This window comes from Euphorbia lathyris, chromosome 1 (assembly GCF_963576675.1).
Source record: "Euphorbia lathyris chromosome 1, ddEupLath1.1, whole genome shotgun sequence".
In the NCBI taxonomy this organism is placed as follows: Eukaryota; Viridiplantae; Streptophyta; class Magnoliopsida; order Malpighiales; family Euphorbiaceae; genus Euphorbia; species Euphorbia lathyris.
In genome coordinates, this window is record NC_088910.1 from 28,081,098 (window position 1) to 28,105,117 (window position 24,020).

The window sequence follows — 24,020 nt, forward strand, 5'->3', positions numbered from 1 at the left end:
GATAACGGTGGAGAATTCAAAAACCAAAAGTTTGTTGAATTCTGTGAAGCCAGCGGCATTGACCATAATTTTTCTGCTCCTAGAACACCTCAGCAAAATGGGGTTGTGGAAAGGAAGAACAGAACTCTGGTTGAAATAGCCAGGACAATGCTAGATGAGCATAGGCTTCCAAAGTACCCATCTGGAGGGTTCTACCTTCCATTCAGATATATTGTCGAAGACCTTGGAGTAGGTCCTGATCTTAACAGCTTTCTCTTTGCCAGAAGTTTGGCCAGTTTTACCCTTGCTCGGTGTAGAAGGGTTTTGTGATGGTTCATCGGAGCTGGACTTTTGGTGGCCGGCACCGGAGACTTTGAAAGATAACTTAGTCATTCTTCGGAGATGGAGGAATTTGAGGAATTTGAAAGAAAAGAAGTTCTAAGTGATTTCTTTGCCTTAAGAATTGATTAAGCGTAAAGAGTAAAAGATGGAGAAATACCCATAATTTATAGACGAAATGAACGGTGTGGATCTTAATCGAATCCATGTGTCAGTTTTGCCTTGGGATCATGTACCGACAATGATCCTGGCATTTATGACACATTACGGCGAATACGTCATCCTAGGCTATACGCGTGCTTTGCATTTATGCAAACGGATTAATCACTCAGTATTTCGAATGTCAAGCGTTTGATATTCTGAGTGGTCAGTGCATTATTTAAGGATGATTTTAAGTTCAAGTTCTAAACTAATTTACTCAGTGTGCAAGTTTACTCAGTATTGTAAATTCAGTCAGTTTCAATGAGATACTCAGCAAACAAAAAATCATTCAGCATGTAATTCACTCAGCATTCGTATTCATTCAGCACAGGAATTTACTGAAGAGGATTAAACATACCAATTGCTTCTCTCAGTATGCTGAACTGCTCACGGGCCAGTGGCTTCGTGAAGATATCAGCAAGCTGTTCGTCCGTTGGGACAAAGGTCAGCTTGATCTCACCCTTGAGTACATGGTCTCTAATGAAGTGATGTCTGATGCTGACATGCTTCATTCTGCTGTGTTGAATTGGGTTCTTGGAAAGATCAATTGCGCTTTTGTTGTCACATTTGACTTCAATTGTTTTTGTTTGAACACCATAGTCTTCAAGCTGTTGCTTAATCCATAGGACTTGAGCAACACAATGACCAGCAGCAATGTACTCAGCTTCAGTGGTAGACAAGGCTACTGACGCCTGCTTTTTGCTGAACCAGGATACAAGACAGCTTCCTAAGAAGTGGCATCCTCCAGAGGTGCTTTTTCGTTCCAGCTTATCTCGTCCATAGTCAGCGTCAGTGTATCCAATGAGTGTAAAATCATGAGTATTTGGATACCACAAACCTGCATTCACTGAGCTTTGCAAGTATCTAAGGATTCTTTTTACAGCAATGTAATGAGATTCCTTAGGGTTAGATTGGTATCTAGCATAGTAGCATACTGAAAACTGAATGTCCGGTCTACTGGCTGTTAAGTAAAGTAGAGAGCCTATCATACCTCGATATAATTTGCTGTCTACTGACTTACCATTCTCGTCAGCGTAGAGGACAGTGTCAGTGCCCATAGGAGTGGATATTGGCTTGCAATTCTCCAAGTCATATTTCTTTAATATCTCCTTGGCATATTTGGCTTGACTGATGAAGATGCCATTCTTTCCTTGTTTAATTTGAAGACCGAGGAAGAAGTTGAGTTCTCCCATCATAGACATTTCAAACTCAGTCTGCATTTGTTTGATAAACTCCTTGCACATTGATTCGTTAGTTGCACCAAATATTATATCATCAACATAAATTTGGGCCAGCAGGGTATCTTTACCCTTTTTCTTAATGAATAAGGTTGTATCAGCTTTACCCCTGACGTAATTTCTAGTCAGCAGGAAACTGGTCAGCCTCTCATACCAAGCACGTGGTGCTTGCTTGAGGCCATACAGAGCCTTTTTGAGTTTGTAAACATGGTTTGGGAACTTAGGGTCCTCAAAACCTGGAGGTTGATTTACATAAACCTCCTCGTTTATAACTCCATTAAGAAATGCACTTTTGACATCCATTTGGAATAATTTAAAATTCATGTAAGATGCATATGCACATAATATTCTAATTGCCTCTAGCCTTGCCACTGGGGCAAAGGTCTCACCGTAGTCTATACCTTCTTGCTGACTGTAGCCCTGAGCTACAAGCCTTGCTTTGTTCCTGACTACGTTTCCTTGTTCGTCCATCTTGTTCCTGAAGACCCATCTTATTCCGATGGTCTTTTGACTCTTTGGATGAGGCACTAACTCCCATACATCATTTCTTCGAAATTGATCGAGCTCCTCTTGCATTGCGTTCATCCAGAATTCATCGTACTAAGCTTCAGCGAAATTCTTCGGTTCTTGTACTGAGACGAAAGCAACATTGCTGAGGTACTTCCTGAGTTGATTCCTCGTCATCAGGGTATTCCCAGCAGAATCAAGGATTGCACTTTCGGAGTGCCCTCTTGGAATCCTTATTTCTTTAGGTAGATTTATGTCTTGTGTTGTTCATGTTTCAACAATCTCTGCAGAAGTAGATCGGTCAGTAAAAGTAATCTTAGGTTCACTCTTACTCTTGGTCAGCCTTTTCGTGAATGACTCAGTAGCTGGTTCTGGGTCAGCGATGGTTACTGAGTTTAGATCATCTTCGGTCAGCGGCTGGTATCTACCTGCAGGGTCAGTTTCATCGAACTCTACATGTATTGACTCTTCTAACACTTGAGTTCGCTTATTAAAAACTATGTATGCTTTGCTGTTTGTTGAGTAGCCCAAAAAGATAGCCTCATCAGCTTTTGAATCAAACTTTGCTAAGCTATCTTTGGTATTTAAAATAAAACATCTACAGCCAAAGGCACGAAAGTATCCAATATTGGGTTTTCGTCCTTTCCAAAGTTCATAGGGGGTTTTCTTTAATATAGGTCTAACTAGAGCCTTATTAAGAATATAGCATGTTGTGTTAGCCATTTGCCGAATGGATTTCTAAAAACGAATGGACTGGGCTGTTCTCGATCAGGGATGAGACATATCCTGACCTAGTGAGGGAGTTTTACCACAACCTCAAGGTTGCCAGTGACTCCGCCGACTACCTAAGCACTGAAGTAAAAGGGAAAACCATCTTCATCAACCCACTGTACATAGGAAATCTCCTCCAGCTCAAAACTGAGGGAGTACGGCTGAGGAAGTCAGGAGATCAGGACAAAACCAACTACGTCCATACCTTCTGCAAACCTGAGGGTCACTCAGGAGAGATCTCAGCATCTTCAATGGGACAGCACCAGAAGATGGCTCACTACCTGCTGAGCTATTTCATTTACCCAAAGATCAACTGCACTAGATCAGCAACCAACTTTGAACAGTGCTTCATATGGCACATGCTGACGTACACCCCCATCAACATGCCGGTCTTCTTAGTTGCTGGGTTCCTACGCAGCACGGGTACGATGAGACTTGGGTCACTCATAACTCGAATTCTTCTTGACCACAAGATTGATCTCAAAGGCGAGGAATCCTTCAGAGGAACTGAGATCACAGCTGCCTCGCTGAGGGCACTTAAATTTGGACAACCCTTGAAGAAGGGAAAAGTTGCTGCTGCTGGTCAAACTGACCAAGCTGAGGAATCCACTGCTGTGCCTCAGAAAGGGCGACGATCTAAGGCCCCAGCTTCTCGCAAGAGAAAGTCTGCTGAGACTCCTTCATCGAATGTTGAGTCTCCTGCAAAGAGGCAGAGGTCAGTTGGAAAGTCTGCTGAAAAGAGAACCAGGCAAGATGTGCCTGGAACTGAGGAAGCTGCTGAGCTCTCTCAGAAGAAGCAGAAGACTTCATCTATGACTCCTCTACATGCCATACCCACTGATTTCATCTTACCGAGTGATTCTCATTTCACTCAATGCCAGGGTACTGATGCTGAGGAAACTGAGGTCCAGTTAGATGACCACTTCATCTCCCAAGTTGAGGAAGAACTTGATGGAGACAGCACTGCTGAAGAAGAAGCTGAAGCCAGCGGTCAGGATGACGCTGAGGAGTCTGAAGAGTATGACAGCGAAATCGAGGTTGAAAATGCTAACACTGGGTTAGAGTGTGGAGCTATGCAAACTGACACCGAGTTAGCTGCTGGAGTTGAGCAAGTTGAGCAAGATGAGCAAGCTGACCAGACCCATACTGAGCACAAGGAACCTTCTCCTATTCACTCAGAAGAACCTGCTCATCATACCACTCCACCGCGTAGAAGGCGAAAGCTGGTTAAGGCCAGTGAGAAAATGGTCAGTGAACCTCCTGTGCAATCACCATCTATTCCTGAACTTGTCCTCTCCAAGACAACAAAGGATCCTTCTACTGTCAAACTGACATTCTTCAAGCGGCAATCCACTTCAACTTCCTCCGCGCCATTGGAAAAACAAGCCTCTGTTTCTTCTCAACAGGAACATAACGACCATAACACTTCAACCACATCAACTAGTCAGGTTGAACCGACCACTGCTCATGCTGTCTCCTCAAGCATGGTGCTGACTCCCCATCTTTCTACTGTCAGCACAGACAGTGTTCGAGTTATGTCTTTCATCAACAACCTCTCTGCTGATCAATCAATAATTCCTCCAACTCAAGTGCAGATTGAGCCAACTCATCTAGTCACTGACCAGGGTACTCCCTTCACTCCACCTTCTTCTGGTCATACTGATGTACATCGGGATGCCACTGAGTCCGGCAAAAAGCTCATTGACTCAGTGCAAGCACTCATCCACGATCTTCAACACTCCGCTTCGCCTGCTGCTGGATCTTCAATTCCTGAGACAACTCAGCTCTCCCAGGTCACTCTAGTTCTCAACGAAGTCAAGGGACTCAAGGATCTGCTGAATGTAGTCTTGTCACTCCAAGCCCAGCAAGCTAAGCAGGATTCACTTGCCAAGTTGGCAGAGATACAGCTGTCAACAATTCAACACCTGAACTCACTCCATCTACAAGTTCAGAAGTTGTCTGCTGTGAACACTGACTACGCCACTTCCTCTGAACTCAAGATGCTTTTTGCTCAGCTTCATACTGAGCAACTTAAGACAAATGAGCAAATGTTGTCCTATAGTCAGTGCTCAGTCGAGCAAATCGGTGAGGCCATCAGGCTACTTAACCTCAATAAGCAAGAGATGGATACTGACGCTTTGAAGCAGAATGAGTTGATGTCTCTCGCACAGCAATCTTTCAACCACATCCGTCATAATAATATCCAGCGTCATCATTATGACTCAGCTCTCTTGAAAACTTTCCACCAAGTCTTTGCTGGCCTCTCTGAAGCTCTCATCTGGCAAGCCAAAGCTCAAGCTTTCAGTGTAAATATGCTCAGTGCTGCTGCTCTTCATATACCAGTCGAAGTATCAGCTGATGGAGTTGCCATTTTTTATGGCGTCAATGAAAGTGCTGACAAACTAAAAGAGCTTTCACAAGAACTGACTCGCGCTGTCCTAACCGATGCGTTTAAGCTCCCTGAAGTTGACAAAACGGGGGAGAAAGCGCAAGCTGCTAGAGCTCAGCATGAGCAATGTCAGTACGAGCGAAGTCAGTCACAGGGCAAGAAAAAGAAATAGATAGGCTAGGTCTTAACATTTGTAATCTATGTGCTATGTTTATTTCTTTTTCTGTGTAACTGCTGACTTCTTTCAACTTATATATCATACTTACTTTTCTTATTCAAATACTGAGTTATGATATATACTAATATGTACTGAGTTATTATGTATCTTCATTTATATCAGCTTTGTTTAACACTTATAATATTTATTGACTAAATGATATGCTGACAACATGTTTGACATGAACCTATACACTTATGAAATATTCTGATAAGTACTCATTGAACAACAAATTACTCAGCACACTCTATATGACTAAACCTTCCGCTTTATACTGAGTAAATAGAATATGTTGAAATAGCTAACCTATATCTGAAAACTGACCTTAGACTTACTCATTTAAATCCTTAAATGTCTTAAGTAAAACTAAGTCAGTAGCTCAACCCTTACGGGGGAGTTTGCTAAATTATACTAGGTCAACTATCATGGGGGAGCTCATACTGAGTTCCTTGCTGAATAGTTTTGCCAACATCAAAATGGGGGAGTTTGTTGAAACACCTTTCCACATAATTTGGATTTGACAAAATTGTTTAAGTATAACTTAAAATACATATTCTAAACACACTAAGTTTAAATGCTTTGATTTATTCTACTAATGTGTTTGTTCAATGTTGAGTTAAAACTGTTATAAGATATAAGGATAAAAAGGCTCAAGCCCAATACGGAAGCCAAGGCCCAAGTCAAACAACTCAGTACACTCGGCCCGCGTATGTCAAGACGTTGCCGTTTTGAACAAAACGCAACTCAGCAAACGGAAGGATCTAGAAGACCTTCGGGAACAACTTCAAGATGAAGCTGCTGAGTAGTCTCGACAAACGTACAAGACAGCAGCTGACGAAGGAAAACTTCCAGACAAAGTGTTTCCTCTTTTGGCAAAGTTCAGACGACACAGTATGCTGTCCAGTTGACCTTACCATAAAAGGAGAGACCATTTGCTGAGCTGACCGAGGACAGAAGATACACGATTATGATTGGCCGAGAGCTCTGAGCAAGTCAGGATGACAACGACATATAGCCGTTTCCCTCCAACGGTTATTTCGAAATTCGAAATGACCAATGCCCAGACGTCTCTATAAATAGTGCCATCACAAGCTTCATTCTACACAGAACTTGATCAAGCCATTACGCTGACCAAATCTCTACAAGTTCTGCAAGCAAGAAGCAAAAGCAAAAATTCTTACACTACATTTCTCATATCTGTGTAAAAGTCTAGAGTGATTGTAAATCGTCTAAAGTGTCTTAGCACATCTTTGTATTAGGACAAAACACTTATCATTTCTAGAGATAGAAAGGAGAGGCTGAGTACTTGGTTTTAAGTACTCAGCGGAGAGATTAGGATTGAGTAGAAGTATAGAGGAAGGTACTCTTGTCATACTCAATTGCTGATATTGTAAAAGGTTTGAGGCTCTACCTTTAAAGAGCTCGGTAGAGTATTTGAAATCTCGGAACGTGTTCCGGGGATAGGACGTAGGCTTAGAAGAAGCCGAACCTGGATAAATCTGCTAAGTGAAGTATTTCTTACCTTAACTCATTATTTATATTGCTTGCTTTAAATAATCAAAACTGAACAAGTAAAGAGGTTAAGTTGAGTTGTGCGCGTTGAACGTCTGAGCTCAGGAATAGACTCTAAGTGATATTTCCTGACTCAAGCTAAGAAACTGACCTAGTCACCTGTTGACTAAGCCAGTATCTTATTGTTTACTCAACGCCGCTGTTCAACTCTTTTTCTTTAGAAAAAGAAGTCTGCCTAAATTGCAAAAAGTTTAAATAGTTCCTAACCCCCCCCCCCCCTTGGAACTATACTTGCAACTAAACAAGGGACCAACAATGTCAAGTTACGTTATGTTATGTTACGTTACGTTACGTTATGTTACGTTACGTTACGTTACGTTACGTTACGTTACGTTACGTTACGTTACGTTATGGTGATGGTTCAGTTAAGTGATGTTTCAGTTTAGTGATGTTTCGGTTCAATGATTTTTTAGTTCAGTGATGTTTCGGTTTGATGATGTTTTGGTTTAGTGATGTTTTAGTTTAGTGATGTTTCAGTTCAGTAATATTTCAGTTCAGTGATGGTTTAGTTCAGTAATATTTCAGTTCAGTGATGTTTTAGTTCAATAATATTTTAGTTCAGTAATGTTTCAGTTCAGTAATGTTTCAGCTTAGTAGTGTTTCAATTTGATAATGTTTCAGTTTAGTGAGTTTTTAGTTCAGTAATGTTTCCGTTGAGTAAGATTTCAGTTGAGTAATGTTTCAGTTAAGTGATGTTTCGGTTAAGTGATGTTTCAGTTTAATAATGTTTCAGTTCAGTGATATTTCGTTTCAGTGATGTTTCAGTTCAGTGATGTTTCAGTTCAATGATGTTTTGATTCAGTGATATTCAGTTTAGTAATATTTCAGTTCAGTGATGTTTTAGTTTATTAATGTTTCAGTTTAGTAATATTTCAGTCCAGTGATGTTTTAATTCAGTAATGTTTCAGTTTATTAATGTTTCAGTTGAATGATGTTTCAGTTTAGTAATGTTTCACTTTAGTAATGTTTCAGTTTAGTAATGTTTCAGTTTAGTAATGTTTCAGTTGAGTGATTTTTGAGTTTAGTTATGTTTGAGTTCAGTAATATTTCAGTCCAGTTATATTTGAGTTTAGTAATGTTTCAGTTTAGTAATCTTTTAGTTCAGTAATGTTTCAGTTTAGTGATGTTTCAGTTCAGTAATATTTCAGTTCATTGATGTTTTAGTTCATTAATGTTTCATTTTAGTAATATTTCAGTTCAATGATGTTTTAGTTCTGTAATATTTCAGTTCAGTAATGTTTCAGTTTAGTCATATTTCAGTTCAATAATGTTTCAGTTTAGTAATGTTTTTTAGTTAGTAATGTTTCAGTTCAGTAATATTTCAGTTGACTGATGTTTGAGTTCAATTATGTTTGAAGGCAGTGATATTTCAGTTCAATAATATTTGAGTTTAGTAATGTTTTAATTCAGTAATGTTTCAGTTTAGTAATCTTTGAGTTCAGTGATGTTTTAGTTCAGTGATGTTTTAGTTCAGTGATGTTTCAGTTCAGTGATATTTTAGTTCAGTAATATTTCAGTTCAGTGATGTGTCAGTTCACTAATGTTTCAGTTTAGTAATTTTTTAGTTCAGTAACGTTTCAATTTAGTGATATTTCAGTTCAGTAATATTTCAGTTCAATGATGTTTTAGTTTAGTGATGTTTCAGTTCAGTGATGTTTCAGTTTAGTGATGTTTTAATTCAATAATATTTCAGTTCAGTGATGTTTTAGTTCAATAATATTTTAGTTCAGTAATATTTCAGTTCAGTAATATTTCAGTTTAGTAATGTTTCAATTCAGTAATGTTTCAGTTCAGTAATGTTTCAGTTGAGTAAGGTTTTAGTTTAGTAATATTTCAGTTAAGTGATGTTTAAGTTTAGTGATGTTTTAGTTCAGTGATATTTCGGTTCAGTGATGTTTTGGTTCAATGATATTCAGTTTAGTAATATTTCAGTTCAGTGGTGTTTCAGTCTAGTAATATTTCAGTTCAGTGATGTTTCAGTTCAACGATGTTTCAGTTTAGTGATGTTTCAGTTCAGTATTGTTTCAGTTCAATGATGTTTTAGTTCAGTAATATTTCAGTTCAATAATGTTTCAGTTTAGTAATGTTTCAATTCGATAATGTTTCAGTTTAGTGAGCTTTCAGTTCAGTAATGTTTCAGTTGAGTAATGTTTATGTTTAGTAGTATTTCAGTTCAGTGATGCTTCAGTTCAGTAATATTTCAGTTTAGTAATGTTTCAGTTGAGTGATGTTTTGGTTCAGTGATATTCAATTTAGTAATATTTCATTTTAGTGATATTTCAGTTGAGTAATGTTTCTGTTTAGTAGTATTTCAGTTCAGTGATGCTTCAATTCAGTAATATTTTAGTTTAGTAATATTTCAGTTAAATGATGTTTTAGTTGAGTAATGTTTCAGTTTAGTAATATTTCTGTTCAGTAATGTTTCAGTTGAGTGATATTTCAGATCAGTAATGTTTCAGTTGAGTGATGTTTCAGTTCAGTAATGTTTTAGTTTAGTAACGTTTTAGTTCAGTAATGTTTGAGTTCAGAATGTTTCAGCTCAGTGATGTTTCAGCTCAGTGATGTTTCAGTTTCGCGATGTTTCAGTTCAGTAATATTTGAGTTCAGTAATATTTCAGTTTAGTGATGTTTTAGTTTAGTAATGTTTCAGTTCAGTAATTTTTCAGTTCAGTAATATTTCAATTCAGTAATATTTCAGTTCAGTAATGTTTCAGTTCAGTGATGTTTGAGTTCTGTAAAGTTTTTTGTTCAGTGATATTTACGTTACGTTACATTATGTTTGTGTGAGGATATAAATCAATTGCATGAAGGGAGTAGTATTTAATACAAAATCTAAATGGATGACATTAGACATTTATTATTGTCATTAGCAAGGCATTAGAATATATGAATTATAGAGATTGTAAGTTTAATGATTGTTTATAAATAAATGAATGCTTAAAGAAATAAAATAAAAAATTAAGGTTTTACAAATTGATCTTGGAATCCTATGGATTTACAAATTGAGCTTACAATCCTAGAAATTTATAAATTGAACTTACAATTCTAAGGTAATAAATAGGGGGACAACACCATTAATTAGAACATCATTAATGTTGTATTTGGTTATCATAAATAATGTTGTACATTCTTAATGTCAAACTTTTCGTGTTCCCAATGAATAGTCATTTATTAAGATTTAATGCATATAACATTGATTAGACGGATATAAAATTACTTAAAAGAAGACGTCTTCTTATGTAAAATAGAAACATGCGGAAAAAAAATTATTTCTTGGAAGTTAGTTATATCTTGAGGAAAGTGAAAACGTTTTTCAAAGCACAATATTTCAAGTTACAACTGACATGTCATCAGGTAAACCAATTTTAATATTAAATCACAACTTAAATCATGGACCACTGGATCTTGATCCAATGGATATTAATCACTCACCACCCATGAAGATAATTTAGTGCTCACCATTAAAAACAACCCCATATATATATATATATATATATATATAAACCAAAACCTTTCAATCAATCAACTAGAAGTTAATTCTTCTGAAAAAATGCATATATAGTTGATTGTTTTTTCTTTTCACCTAAACTAAAATGAACACCATCCTTAACTTTTTGCAGTGCAAACACAACTTCTGGTATATTTTGCTCATGTTGTAACAAGTAGTTGTTTAAGGTGACCATTGCTTGAAATGCCTCTTTTGACGATACATTTGCTGCAACACAACTATCATCTGGCTCTGGATCATTTCCATCACAATTGTTCATTATTGATTGGATAATTTTTTCTTCTGTATGCGTCTTACAATGAAAAATTATCTGTAAAATAATAAATATTGATTTATCGATAAATGAATAATTTATTCATTTATCGATAAATAAATAATCTCGCTTTAATGAATATTTTTTCTGGTCCCAAAGATATGCATATATCGAGGTTTTACTCTATTTGCCAAACAAGCTTTTAGGTATAAAAATAAATTTCATGTATCAAAGTATAAACATGATAAAGTTCAGATAGCAAAAATCCCCATTGATAAAAGGGATGAACCCTAATACTTCTCGAAGAGAAAGATAATAAGTTGATTAATAAAAATTTAAATATTACAAATGAAAGAAATGAATTTATATCATCTCAAACCCAAAAGAATAAATTACATAAGAGAAAGCTGGAGTGATGCTCAAATATGATCTGTAAGGCTTTTTTAAAGAGCTCACCTGGCGTGTGGGCTTGGTGCTGAGTCTCTGATGTTGAATTTTAAAATCCACATGACGTGTGGGTTTTCACACGGCTTGTGAACCTGTTTTTCAACAAAGGATCTTCTCTTTACTTTGGTGTGTTGTCCATTTGATCCAACTTCGTCCACCACTTGTCTCCTCACATATCGTGGACTAAGTACCCGCATCACACTATTAAATTCTTTACGTATCATCTCTTATCAACTTTAGCATTTGAGTTTCTACATAAGCCTATCACAATGTATAAATCTTATGAAGTCAGTCAGATATTTGGATGTTTCCGATCATTTAGTGCGATTAATGTGAATTGAAACTAAAATTTATCTCCTCTTAAAAAAAATACATGTTGGTAATCCTCCTCCTTCCTCATAAGAGCATCTCTAATAGAGGGTGCCTAAAAGAGTGTCAGCTGATGTGGCATCATGTTTGGCAACTTTTAAAGGATGTCCACTATTGGAGTGATTGTGGGTGCCAAAGAAAGTTGCCAATTTTTGGCAACCTCTTGGCAACCTTATTTATTATTTTTTAATATAAAATATGTGGTCCCTCTCTTAGAAATAATAAAATCTGAAGCCTTTTATTTTTAATATTTATAATAAAATAATAATTTGTAGGATTATAATGGCGACTTTTCAAGCAATTGGAGCATTTTTTTAAGTAAAGGTTGTCAAAGTGATTTGGATGAAAAAGACAATAAAATATTATATTTTAGGATTGTGTGTTAAGCTTTGACACTCACCCTCAATTGGAGATGCTCTAGAATAAATGATTAGCATAAAAAGAACAAAAAGAAACATCCATAAATGATGAATTTGAAAATAGTGAGATTATTATAGATTATTACAAATCCGAGTATAATTTTGATACTACGGAGTTTCCAGGCCTCCTAGACACAATTAGACCTGGACATGGACCGGGCTGGGCCGGGCTCGGGCCGGGCCTGTCGGGCTTTTCATAAAGCCTGCTGAGTCCAAGCCCAGCCCGCAGGAAATTTATCGGGCTCGGGCTCGGGCTGGGCTCGGGCTTGAGATACGAATCCCAAGCCCGCCCGTCCAAGCCCATCTGTATATTAAAAAAAAAAAATTAAAATGTCAAAAAAATCTGCAAAACAATACAATATGGCAAAAATACAAAATCAAAATCAAATATAACATTTTCATACAATATGGCAAAAAACAAACCAAAATCAAAATCGTGAAGGACAGCATTTTTTTTTGTTGATGGAGAAAGATTGGGTTAAGACAAAGATTTTGTTTTTTTGTTTATATAATTATATTATAATAAATCATTAATAATAATAATATTTATATAATTAATAATAATATTTAAAAATAGTATATATTGTATCGGGCCGGGCCGGACAGGCCCGATGTAATATATGTAAAGCCCAAGCCCGTCCATTTAACGGGCTTGGGCCGGGCCGGGCCTGAATACATTTTTATGTGTCCAGGCCCGGCTAAATGGGCATGGGCCCGGGCCGGGCGGGCGGGTTCGCCGGCCCATGCCCACGTCTAGACACAATACACAAAAACACAAAGTCACGTGATGGAGATACAAAAAAAGTGATTCAAAAAGACTATCAAAAGGTTCGAGAGTTTTTCCATAAAAAAATTGCACCACCTCCACCTTGGAAAGATCAACACACTGCGGAAGAGCTCTAATGATCAAATCATAACTAAGGAGCTTATTCAGAAAATGTATATCACATTAAACAAACACCAAAACACTTGTCATTATGATCCCACGAACATTAAAGACCCCTATCCAAAACCAAACGAATACATTTATCATTGGGAAACCAAATTTTAGTGATTTTTGGACAAAAAGCTCTCGAGCTCTTTCAAGTCTCAAGCGAAAAATCTTTTGATTCAACGAATCATTGATTCTCCAATTCCTTTTAATTGGAAGACACCTCCCTTACTCATTTACACTATTATAGGGACGTAACACAAAAGCTGAAAATTATAGGGACCCTAACAAATACTGTTTCAGCTTTTTCATCCTGCAATTACTTTGTAATTATAAGATGAGGTTTCATATGCATACAAAATTTCAATTTCATCCTACAATTATTTTAGCATCGAAAATAAATTACTACAACCGTAAATAATTATTTCTCTTTAATTTGAAAAATTAACATTGTTCCTAGAAGCAACACTTTGAACGTAGATGATTGAAATTCAGCTAATCGAGACAAATTTATCTTATTAAAAAAATTTAAAATTGGACTGAGAAGTGCTTAAACCGAGAAGCCGCCCTTTACTAGCAGCCGCCAATTTCTCATGCAATAAAATCAGAGGGAACCAACTTAGTTAAAGCTATTAAATACTACTGCCCCCAAACATTTCCCTTCGCCGTGTCAAAGAAACACCACCAAACAAACAAGACCTAATAACATAATAATGATAATAATAAACAAAGGTAGCAAAGCAACATTTAGAGGTATCAATAGGGTCCTCCAGAAGCAGATGATTGCATAGACGACTGAACCTGCAGCAGGTGGTGGTAACAATCGGCGGCGGTGGGTCTCTGCTCTGGGTTTAACTCTAAGCACCTATTCTGTAACTCTCTAAGCATCTTTGGTACTGTATTTGACCCTAATCCACACGTCTTTACCATCTCACCTATACCCCATACATCTACTTTCACCCCATGTAAACCCCTCCCCATCTCCGGTGCGTGTCTCCCACGCCCCTCCCCCACCACCCCACACGGCAACGGGTATATCTGTGGTGCTCCCACTGCCTCCTCAAACCCGCACACGAACCACTCGTTTTCCCTGTCGCTCCTTCGCATTACCTGTGTTAGAGATCATATATGGTTAATCCTTTTGTTTTTAGAAACAAAGACTTTTCATGGGTCAACTCTTTAAATCCCCCAAAAAGTCAATGGTTAAATTAAATTTAAAATAATATTATTATTTTTTATTATTTCTCACATAATATAGTCCAGTATAATATTTATCATTTATTACATAATTATAAAAAAAAATTGAGAAATATAAAAATTTATTTTAATGGTATAAAACTCATTTTTAACGTTTAACTCCAAACCGCATGAAATTAGTTAGATTTATATAACTGCACCGTTTATCATTTTCTCTGCAAACTGCAGCGTTTTTGAGATTTTCACGAAGAGTTTTTCATTAACAACTGTTTGTAGTTATTTGTTATTGACAAAATTATTCTTCTTATTTTCACAAAATATTTTTAAAACATGTCCATATTAGACATTTTAAATACTAACAACAACATTTTAATATAATTTTATCAAACACTAATATTTAAACAGCTAATAACAAATAGCTAACAACAACAACTAACAGCTTACTGCAACTGCAAACAGCTAATAGCAACCGCAACAGCTATTACTTAACAACTGAACCAAACAGGGCCTAAATTAATTCCAAAGTTATAAAATTGCCAATGTGAATTTTTTCATTTCTAATAAGTTTTTATGGATAAAAGAATAAGATTTCATAAAGTTTTAAAGATTATTAATATTAATTTAACAATATTTTAATAAATAATAAAGATCATAAAAATAAGGGTAAATAATTTATTAATCCCCTAGTTTTTATCTAACACACTGTTTAGTCCTTCTATTTTAAAAGACACATTTTAATTTAAGGTCCCTATATTTTAGCATAAATAGACATATATAAAATAACAGAGTAACATAGTCAACTTGTATTGTACTATGGTTGTCCTAAAAGCTAAATATGTTCGGTTAAAAATATATAAAAAAATAGATAAAAGGACCACAGGGTAAACATTGGTAAAAGATAGGGACCTTAAAATGTGTTTTTCAAAATAGGGAGACTAAACAGTGTGTTAGGTAAAAACTAGAGGACTAATAAATTATTTACCCTAAAAATAAAAATTTGAGAGAATAAATAATGTTTTTTTTTTATATTTAGTCTAAAAAATTTGATATATATACTATATATATTTCATTAATTAAATTTAAAACTAAAAAGATAAGTTTTTACGGTTTAAATAACTAAGATCAATTTTATACTTTCATGTAACAAAATAAATTAGACTAAAGTAAAAATTCTACAATAAACCTGAAGCACTACATCACCCAACCTCATAAATTTTAAGGTTTAGATTTCTAAAATTTATTTTTAAAGTTCTAGGATTTATATTTTAAAGTTTTCAATTTTATAAATATAATTAACTAAACACATATAATTAATTAATATATATTATTAATATTTTATTGATTGAAATGTTAACGTGACATCAAATTATTAACCTACGCGTACCAATGTGTATCAGGCATGTAGTAAAACTTATAGCTTTTTAATAATGTTGAAATATATATTAAAGTGAGTAATGTAATAAATTAAACAGATGCTAATAAATAATTTGGAGTAGTTTCTTAATAACATTACCTTATCCCAGCTCAAGTCTCTGTGCATGAAAGATAAATCGTGCAACGCCACCAACGCTTTGGTCACATATTTAAGCGCTTCCACAAGTTGCTCGCAATTCGCCGGCTTCAACTTGACCCCTCGCGGCTTAAACACCAAACCTAAATCTTTCTCCTGTGATCTATATATGAACTCAGCATGCGGGATTCTCTGATCAAAATAATCATATATCTCTTTCACCGCTGCCCATTTTCTCTTACTCGGAAAGAATCTTGTCACTGTATTCGGCGTCATTTCAATTATATTCCCATTTCCCAAATCCAATCTTTCAAAATCACTATACGTTAATTGCTTTATAAACCCTCCTCCATTGTTCACATTATTCAAGCACCGTTCAGCTAACAATGGCAGTAACCCAGCTATTCTATAACAAGGCACTAGGGCTTTTATTCTCTCCGCCGGCGAAGAAAGGTCTAGAGTGTATAAATCTGTACGGAGAATCCGATCTTGTGATCTACATAATGCACAGAATGTAACTAAATACCCAACTGCGTAATACCCGAGAATGTATGGAATGTCCGTGTATGTCCATAACAACTTTTCTACTATTGAAGAAGATGGATCTACTTGGCCTTCTCTTAATTGATCGGTTTCTTCCCCTCTCCATAAGCAGAAATTTCTGATAAATCCGGTGACATTTGGCCACTGATCTTGTAATGTATGATCTGATGGAGGAAAAGAGGATTTTCTTACAATGACAACTTCGCCGGAGCAGAATTTGGAGATGACTCGATTGATACAATCATCCCAAAGTCCTATAAATGAGTCTTTACATGAGGTTGTGATTGTAGGGTTTGATCGGATTAGTGAGCTTAAGATTTCACAAACGAAGCCTCTACAATCTAAAGGTTCGGTAGAAGTTGTAAAGAAAGTGTCTTTTCCTTGAGGTAAGTCTCGGAAAATGTCTCTCCTGATCGGGAAGCGTAGTTCCTCCGGCGGTGGCTCTTGCAAATACCAGGAAAGCTCGAATAAACTTGGAAGTGCCGGTGGTGGAACACGGAGACAACCTATGTAGTACTCAGATGGATCTTGATATTCCAATGGAGGGTTTGCTGCAATTGTTTAATAAATTAGGTTCTACCATTAATGGATTTAGGGATTACTATAAAGAAAAACTTACATCTTATTGAGGGTTCTGAAGATGGAAGCTGGTTTCTTTCAATGAAACCTGGTAGAAAATAGAAAGTTTTAAGATGTGGATTCCAAGACTAAAAAAAACATTTGAGGTCAAGACAAAAAAAGAAAATAAAAAAGTATTCGTACCAGAAGTTGAAGACTTTCGTCTGCCAACGACTTTGACTTGTTGTCCAGAGACGAATCTATCAACTGAGAAACCTTTTAGGGGTCCATCTTCAAATGATTCCATGGTGCAAGCAACCATAGATTCATCAAAGAAAGTAAGTTCATCTGCGTTTAAAAAGCTTGATCCTTGAATTTTTATTCTCCCTCTATTGTTACTTTCTCCTTCTTCACCCCATAAACTTACTGATTCTTCCCATGTCATCCTTACTTTCCCAATCCTACGAACTTCCTTATTAGAAGATGTTCCTGCACCCTCTTCAAACCCTAACAAACTTCCACTTGTTGTCACCAGTTGCTTTGTCCTTCCTGTAACATAAGAGGAAAAGATTGAAACTTTAATTAAATTAGAGTAAATTGAGTGACTATGACTATACCTTGGTGGGTGAAAGCTTCTTCTTTGTAAGGATGGGGTGGAGGGAGAGCTTTTGCACCAGAAATTAAAGCAGTTTTAGTATCATCACCGGAGACATTTCCTGGCGATATTACTCTGCCGTGAGATGATGATCTCATGCGAGAACCCATAAATTGAGATAATTCTTCAAAAACTTCTTCATCAAATGAAGCTGGTAATCTATGTAGCTTCCTCTCATAAGGAGAAAGTCTAAAATAGCTTTTACCTACTTGATCTCTTTCTCCGCCTCTTTCCCATTCATACACTTTCCTGAATTCGCCCAACATGTTGTCCCATTTAGTACCTGCGGTTTTAGCGTCTCTATTTACACCATGTTTTTGTAAAAACTCTGCCACTTCTCTATCTTTATCAGCTCTTGTTTTGCCTCTACTGGATTGTCCTCCACTGACATCGCCGCCGCTGTTCTGAGTCTCCACGTGATCACTTCTTGAACTTGGTTCATACCCTGTTTGGTATTGAACCCTCCAAGCCCTAGCTAACCATAACATCTCATTTGGTTTCCAAACTGGGCTCACATACTTTCCTTTTCTGAACTGGTGGTGTAGCTGCTGAGACTGAGATTCTGGTTTACTTGTGTCTTGACCGGAAGCCACTGAAAGAGAAGCAATTGGAGAGTGAGGAGGAGAAGATGGTGTGTCGGAGGAAGAAGCTGCAGGTGCCGGAGCATGAAGCTGTCCCTGAAGTTGCTGACTTTGTGGTTTGGGGGTTGAAATTGGGGCTGAATTGGTGGTCGGAGATGGGCTTGATTCAGTACCCACAATTGTACCAATTGGAGAGGGGGAAGGTAATAGTTTCCACTGAGCAGTAGCATACCTAGGTCTTTTAGGGGTGACTGTTTCAAAATGTGGGTCAAAAGGAGATGAAGTTGAGCATAAAGGAACATACAATGGAGTAGAAATGAAAGGAGCTGCACCAGTGACCACAACAGCCGCCGCCGGCTGCTGCTGATGGTGAGACCTTGCTGCTGCTGCTGCTTCTGGGGATTCCTCAAGTGGGTCTTTTGGGGAAGATGAGTGTGATTGTTGTGACTGTTTCTTAGTTGTTTCTCCTTTGTTGTCCACCATATCTCAAAATGGGCCCAAACAAAAAAAAAGAAAAATCAGTTTTCACTTGGGTTGAAACTAAGAGAAACTGGAACAAGAAGAACAAGAACCATTCTTATAGAACTAAACTAACTTAGTTCAGTATCATTTGATTCTTGAAAAGGAAAAAAGAATAGAAAAATAGAAATAGAAAGAGGAGGAGTGGCAGGAGGGATGAATAAGACACTTCAGTTGATTATTAATGAGTTAATGCAAGAAACTACAAAAATGTGTGATATAGACAAGTAAGAGAGGAGAGTAGTAGTAGTATATATGTATATATGTATATGTAAGTAGATGATTGAAAAAAGGTGATGATTGTACTTGGTCTGAGAAGAGCGGCTTATGAGAAGAAAAAAGAAAACTTTTAAGATTGTTTTAGGTTGAGGTATTTAATTTTTTTTTATGGGGACAGAGAAATCAAAAAGAAAGAAAGAAAGAATCCCCGCGAGGAGTGAGGGAGGGAGTGTGAGATGTGAAAGAAAGAAAGAAAGAAAAGAAAAGAAGCAGAAGCAAAAAAAGTCAGATGTGGACATATCGAATCAATGCCTCTCTGCCTTGGTGCCTCTTGTCTCTTATGCCTTCTTTTGTTTCTTCTATTTGCTTCTCCCTCTCTCTCTCTCTCCATTTTTACCTTTTTTTACTTTTCTTAATCACAGTAAATATTGCATTTTTAACTTTTATTTCTTAATATTGTTTTACATCATAGATTAATTAATATATTGAATTGTGGATTAACAACAAAATTAGATGTAAATATCTAATTTGCTAATTGAATTACTCATTGTATTATTCATTTTATTTGCTTTTTTTTTATCCGTACAAAAGTAGCTGCAATAAGACTTTTATCGTTTAAAGTAATTCCGAATATTCAGATCCGAATCATTTCTTTGACTGCAACCACGTAGATGTGGTGATCTACAAACAAGATCAACCATTTCCACTTTTACTGAATCTGAAAAATGTATAAATGAATAAAATTATAGATAACACATGGAGTTGAGCCAAACAAAAGAGATTCAATAAAATATATAAATTTCAACTAAAAAAACACTAGTCAACCTATGTGGTTCATCTCCAACGCTCCAAATCTCTCTCTGTTCCTTGGTATATTCGCCAAGACTAGCTTCAATGAGTGCAAACTCTTCATATTAAAACTTTCGTGGTCTCTCATGTCTATCAGGAAGGAAATCAAGTAGTAGACTCGCTAGCTAATTTCAGAAGAACTTCATCTGGATATGAGTGGTGGAGGCACCTCCTACCTTTTGTACTCCTTTTTTTTGTTTTGTAATTTGAGTGGTCGTTCTGTGTACGGATTCACTTGTTTTTTGGTTTTTCTTTTGTTTTCCTCTTGTAATGCTCTTTTTTGGTTTCTGATTTAATAATATTGGCTTGAGGTAAGGTTTTTTCGGGGTGCCAACATAGTTGGGATGTCCTTCTTCCTTTCCCCGATTCCGCCTTTACTCAAAAAAACTAAAAAAACACTATGGGTGGGAGGAGAAAGAAGGAAGACAAGCTTGGTTATTCCTCCTCAAAAAATCCGCAAAAGTGGGAAATTTAAGGTTTAGTAGAGAAGAAGAGTTCCAGAAACCAAAGAATGAAGGAGATGGAGCCAGGGAGAGATGGAGATTTCCTGAAGAATGAGGTGGCGAGAGAGATATGGTAGGTTTTCTTTTCCTGTTCATTTGTATGTTGTTAGAAATTGAATTCGTTGTCGATTATAGGAAAATTTTAGGGTACTCCTGGAGTAATACTTCCTACCAATCAATCCATGACACGTGTATATATATTTCTCTTTCCACCAATCATGCCCATGTAGTGGGATTCAAAAACGATTTTGATTTCCTGACTTATTATAGATGTTAACTAAACTTATATTACGTTAAAAACTAAAATCAATGAGAATAAGTTTACCTAGCAATTAAATGAGCAGCATCATTCGCAAATCGAAACACATAAAACACTAAGAACTTTTTATTAGGCAAAAAAAATATCTCTATTACAGTCTTGAATTACCGCTCCACACTCAGTTAAATCCTCCGATCCGCAATTTATTGCATCAACTACCAGTTTTGTATCCGACTCAAATTCGACTCTCCTGTTTTGCTCGAAGCCACAACATACTTGATCTAATCACGAGGGCTTCGATCATTTGAGGTCTAAAATTGCCTATGAGAAATCTGTTCCTGTACCATTTAAACTGGCCAAAATCATCACGAACAACTGCTCCTTCCCCACCCGCCTCGGGATCCGAGAACTTCACACCGTCTGTATTGCATTTGACGAACCCCTCTCTTGACTCAAATTAAACACAGAATAGAAAAGCAAGAAATTTATATGGTTGAATTAAATACCTAAACAATCTCTACTTATCTATAATTTTATTGAAGATAAAACTTTTTTCCATCTTGAAGTGAAAATGTTGGAGCTTCATAAAACTATGCATTCTCTCTAGCCGTATTTTGTCCCTTTTAACGAGAATGATGATAGAGTTACATAATTGAAATGTTTATTGCATAGGAATATCGTATATAAGGTTTGATGAAAATCCTAATTTTATTGTATATATATTCTCCTGTACATTGTTAATAAGATAAGTTGTTGCATATTTTTAAGGTACCAGAGCCTTAATCCTAAGCCTAGTGTATTGTCAGCCATGTCTAACACTTCCGCCGCATTTGCAACTTCAGGCACTACTGGTGCCAGTGCTTCTATTGTCGTTACTGGTGCTCCTTCAACCTATGATGCATGGAACAAGTTGGTTCCTGCATATTGGTCTATGTGTTGGTCTCAAAGCTGAAATTTACGTGCTCAATTCAAAAATTTGTGTCGAGGTAATGACCTTGTTTCCACCTATATATATTCTTAAAGCCAATGGAATCTTTGATCAACTTACATCCCTTCAACATATTACTAGCGAATAAGATCTTGTTGGTGTCATTATCATGGGTCCAGGACCCTAATATAGACAAATTTTTAGGGCAATTGAAGAACGACTTGAAGAAAGAAAATTAGAGAGAGACTACATTATTGATCTAATACCACCAACGACCATGTACATTGTGAATCTAACTATCGTTGATGGGGTAGTGGACATCAAGTCAATCATGGTGGTGGTTTTCAAAATCAAACATCTAGTCCCTCAATGACCATTGACCATCAACTATTCTGGTTCTTTGTTTTCACCTACTATGTGTGAATAATTTATTGACTTACCACAGTTGCAAGGGTCTTGAGCATGTTTCACGTACAATAATTCTATTCAGCCTACCTCTTAAAGCATCTGATGGTGGTAACACCTAAGTGATGCCATCTAGATATAAGTTGGACTTAAAAGTAATATTCTATTAGATTCTTTGTTACTTCAAACTAGAAGAGTAAAAAACAAAACAAGAAATAAACAAAAAGGACTTGACAAGAATTTAGCCGTTATAAAGTAACTTTTCCCTTATACTTTATGATACGCCTAACTTTTCTCCTATACTTTATGCTACGCCCAAGTCTCCTAGTGATGGTAGCGTAGGCCACTCTTATTGTATGATGGTAGTGATGACCACTCTTTTATATGTGAGTGTTTATTCCAAAATATAAAGGTTGTTACTCTTTTTGATAACAAACTAAATTAAATGACAAACTACCTAATGGTTGAGAACAACCAAGTCCCTCTTAGTAATAATAAAATAACATCTATTATGGATGCTCTTATATCTCCTTTTAAGCATTGCCGCTCCTTAACCATAGGTCATTCATTCGGGTGCAGTTCATCATCTGACTTCGAAGTTAAGAAATCTCAATATTCATTCTAAATGTACCAGGCCCTATGAAGTACAAGTTGGTAAAAGCTCTAAACTTTCTATCTATGAAGCGCAGACTCTTCCCAGGATCGCCGTGGCGGTGTCAGACTTGCCGGATTCGAGGACACGGCAGGACTCGGAGAAGACTTTACAGTGACACGGCGAGGACTCCACAGTGACACGGCGGGACACGACTAATAGTGAAAAAATGTAAAAGTTGTTAAAGCATATGGTTGAATTACAAAATTTGAAAAAGAAAACCTAAAATACATTTCTCACCTCCTGTTATGGCGATACTATAGGGCTTCTTTCTTCTCCTGCAATTTTTTTTTGTCAAAAAACTTAAAATACTTTAGTTTGATTTTTAATTTTATTTGAAGTATTAGATGCTGTTTTTTATGAATTAATGAGTTATCTTATTATGAATGTGTTTTTATGGTTTATAAGTAATTTGTGATTTATCAAGTTTTTTTATATATTTTTATATGTAATATATACAAAAAATTTCGTGTCCCGCCGCACCCATGCTTATATTTTTTAAAATTGTTGTTTGCCGCACCCACATCCGCACATGCACCCATGTCCGCACCTGAATCGGTGCTTCATAGCTCTCTAATGGAATGAACCTCAATGTACCTGTTTGCCAATTTTTAAACCACATAATCTATTTTTGAAAATGACACAAACCATAAGATTTATTTTTGTACTTTCCCTTTATTATTATACTTTTTTTCTCTTTAATTATTTTATTTATTTTCTTCTCTGACTTTCCCAACATTAATATTATTGTTATTAATAGAAATCAAAACCCTAATCTAGAAAAAACAAATACAAACCTTCACCCCATGAGCTAATCGGCTACATCGAATGGAGGGGGGTTAGGGCGAAGGTCGAAGGTCGAAGGTGGAGTTGGGTCAAGGAAGATGCGAGCAGAAGAAAACGTTGAGGAGAGAAGGGACTAGAAGAAGACGTTGTTCATGACTTAGGACTTAGGTCGAAGAAAATCGCAAAGGAGAGAACAGAGAAGTAAATCGCAGAGGAGAGAGAAGAGAGAGAGAGAAGAGAGAGACGCACACGTTTAGGTTTAGGTTTTAATTTAATTTAATTTTCTTTTTCTTTTTAATATATAATTTTGGTTTTTCCTATTTTGCCACTAAGGCTTGGTCGCTGGATGAAATTTCCAGTAGTTGCAATGGCCGGAAATTTTGCCACCTTATGCAGCGACCAGGAAAAACTATGGGCGACGAAATTAGTCGGTAAATAGCGACCAAAATCTATACGGTTGCTAAAAACAGTAGCTAACTAGCTATTTTCTTGTAGTGACTCTTTTTTATTGATCTAACCATTTGACCTAAAATTCTAAGAATTAATGTGTTGGAAGATACTCTCTTCCACACATTCACGGGTCTCGAGCTTAAAAAAAACCCAAATCTGGATTTTGACGAAGTCTTCAAGGTAATTGCTTAATGTACCATCATTTGTGTTTTATTTGATATTTCTATGGTTTGATAATCAATATCATCGATTTCTTACAAAAATGA

The 24,020-nt window shown here is 36.4% G+C and overlaps 1 protein-coding gene across 1 annotated transcript; it reads right to left on the bottom strand.

Annotated features, from left to right (window-relative positions):
* Positions 1 to 13,610: 13,610 nt before the first annotated feature.
* On the bottom strand, positions 13,611 to 18,667 carry LOC136217435 (uncharacterized). The gene is made up of 6 exons (XM_066004029.1): positions 18,048 to 18,667; positions 17,566 to 18,002; positions 17,153 to 17,497; positions 17,010 to 17,057; positions 15,851 to 16,941; positions 13,611 to 14,250 (listed from the first exon to the last, which is right to left on the bottom strand). The coding sequence occupies exons 1-6, from the start codon at positions 18,665 to 18,667 to the stop codon at positions 13,897 to 13,899; spliced, it is 2,895 nt and encodes a 964-aa protein (XP_065860101.1). The 3' UTR covers positions 13,611 to 13,896.
* Positions 18,668 to 24,020: the final 5,353 nt, after the last annotated feature.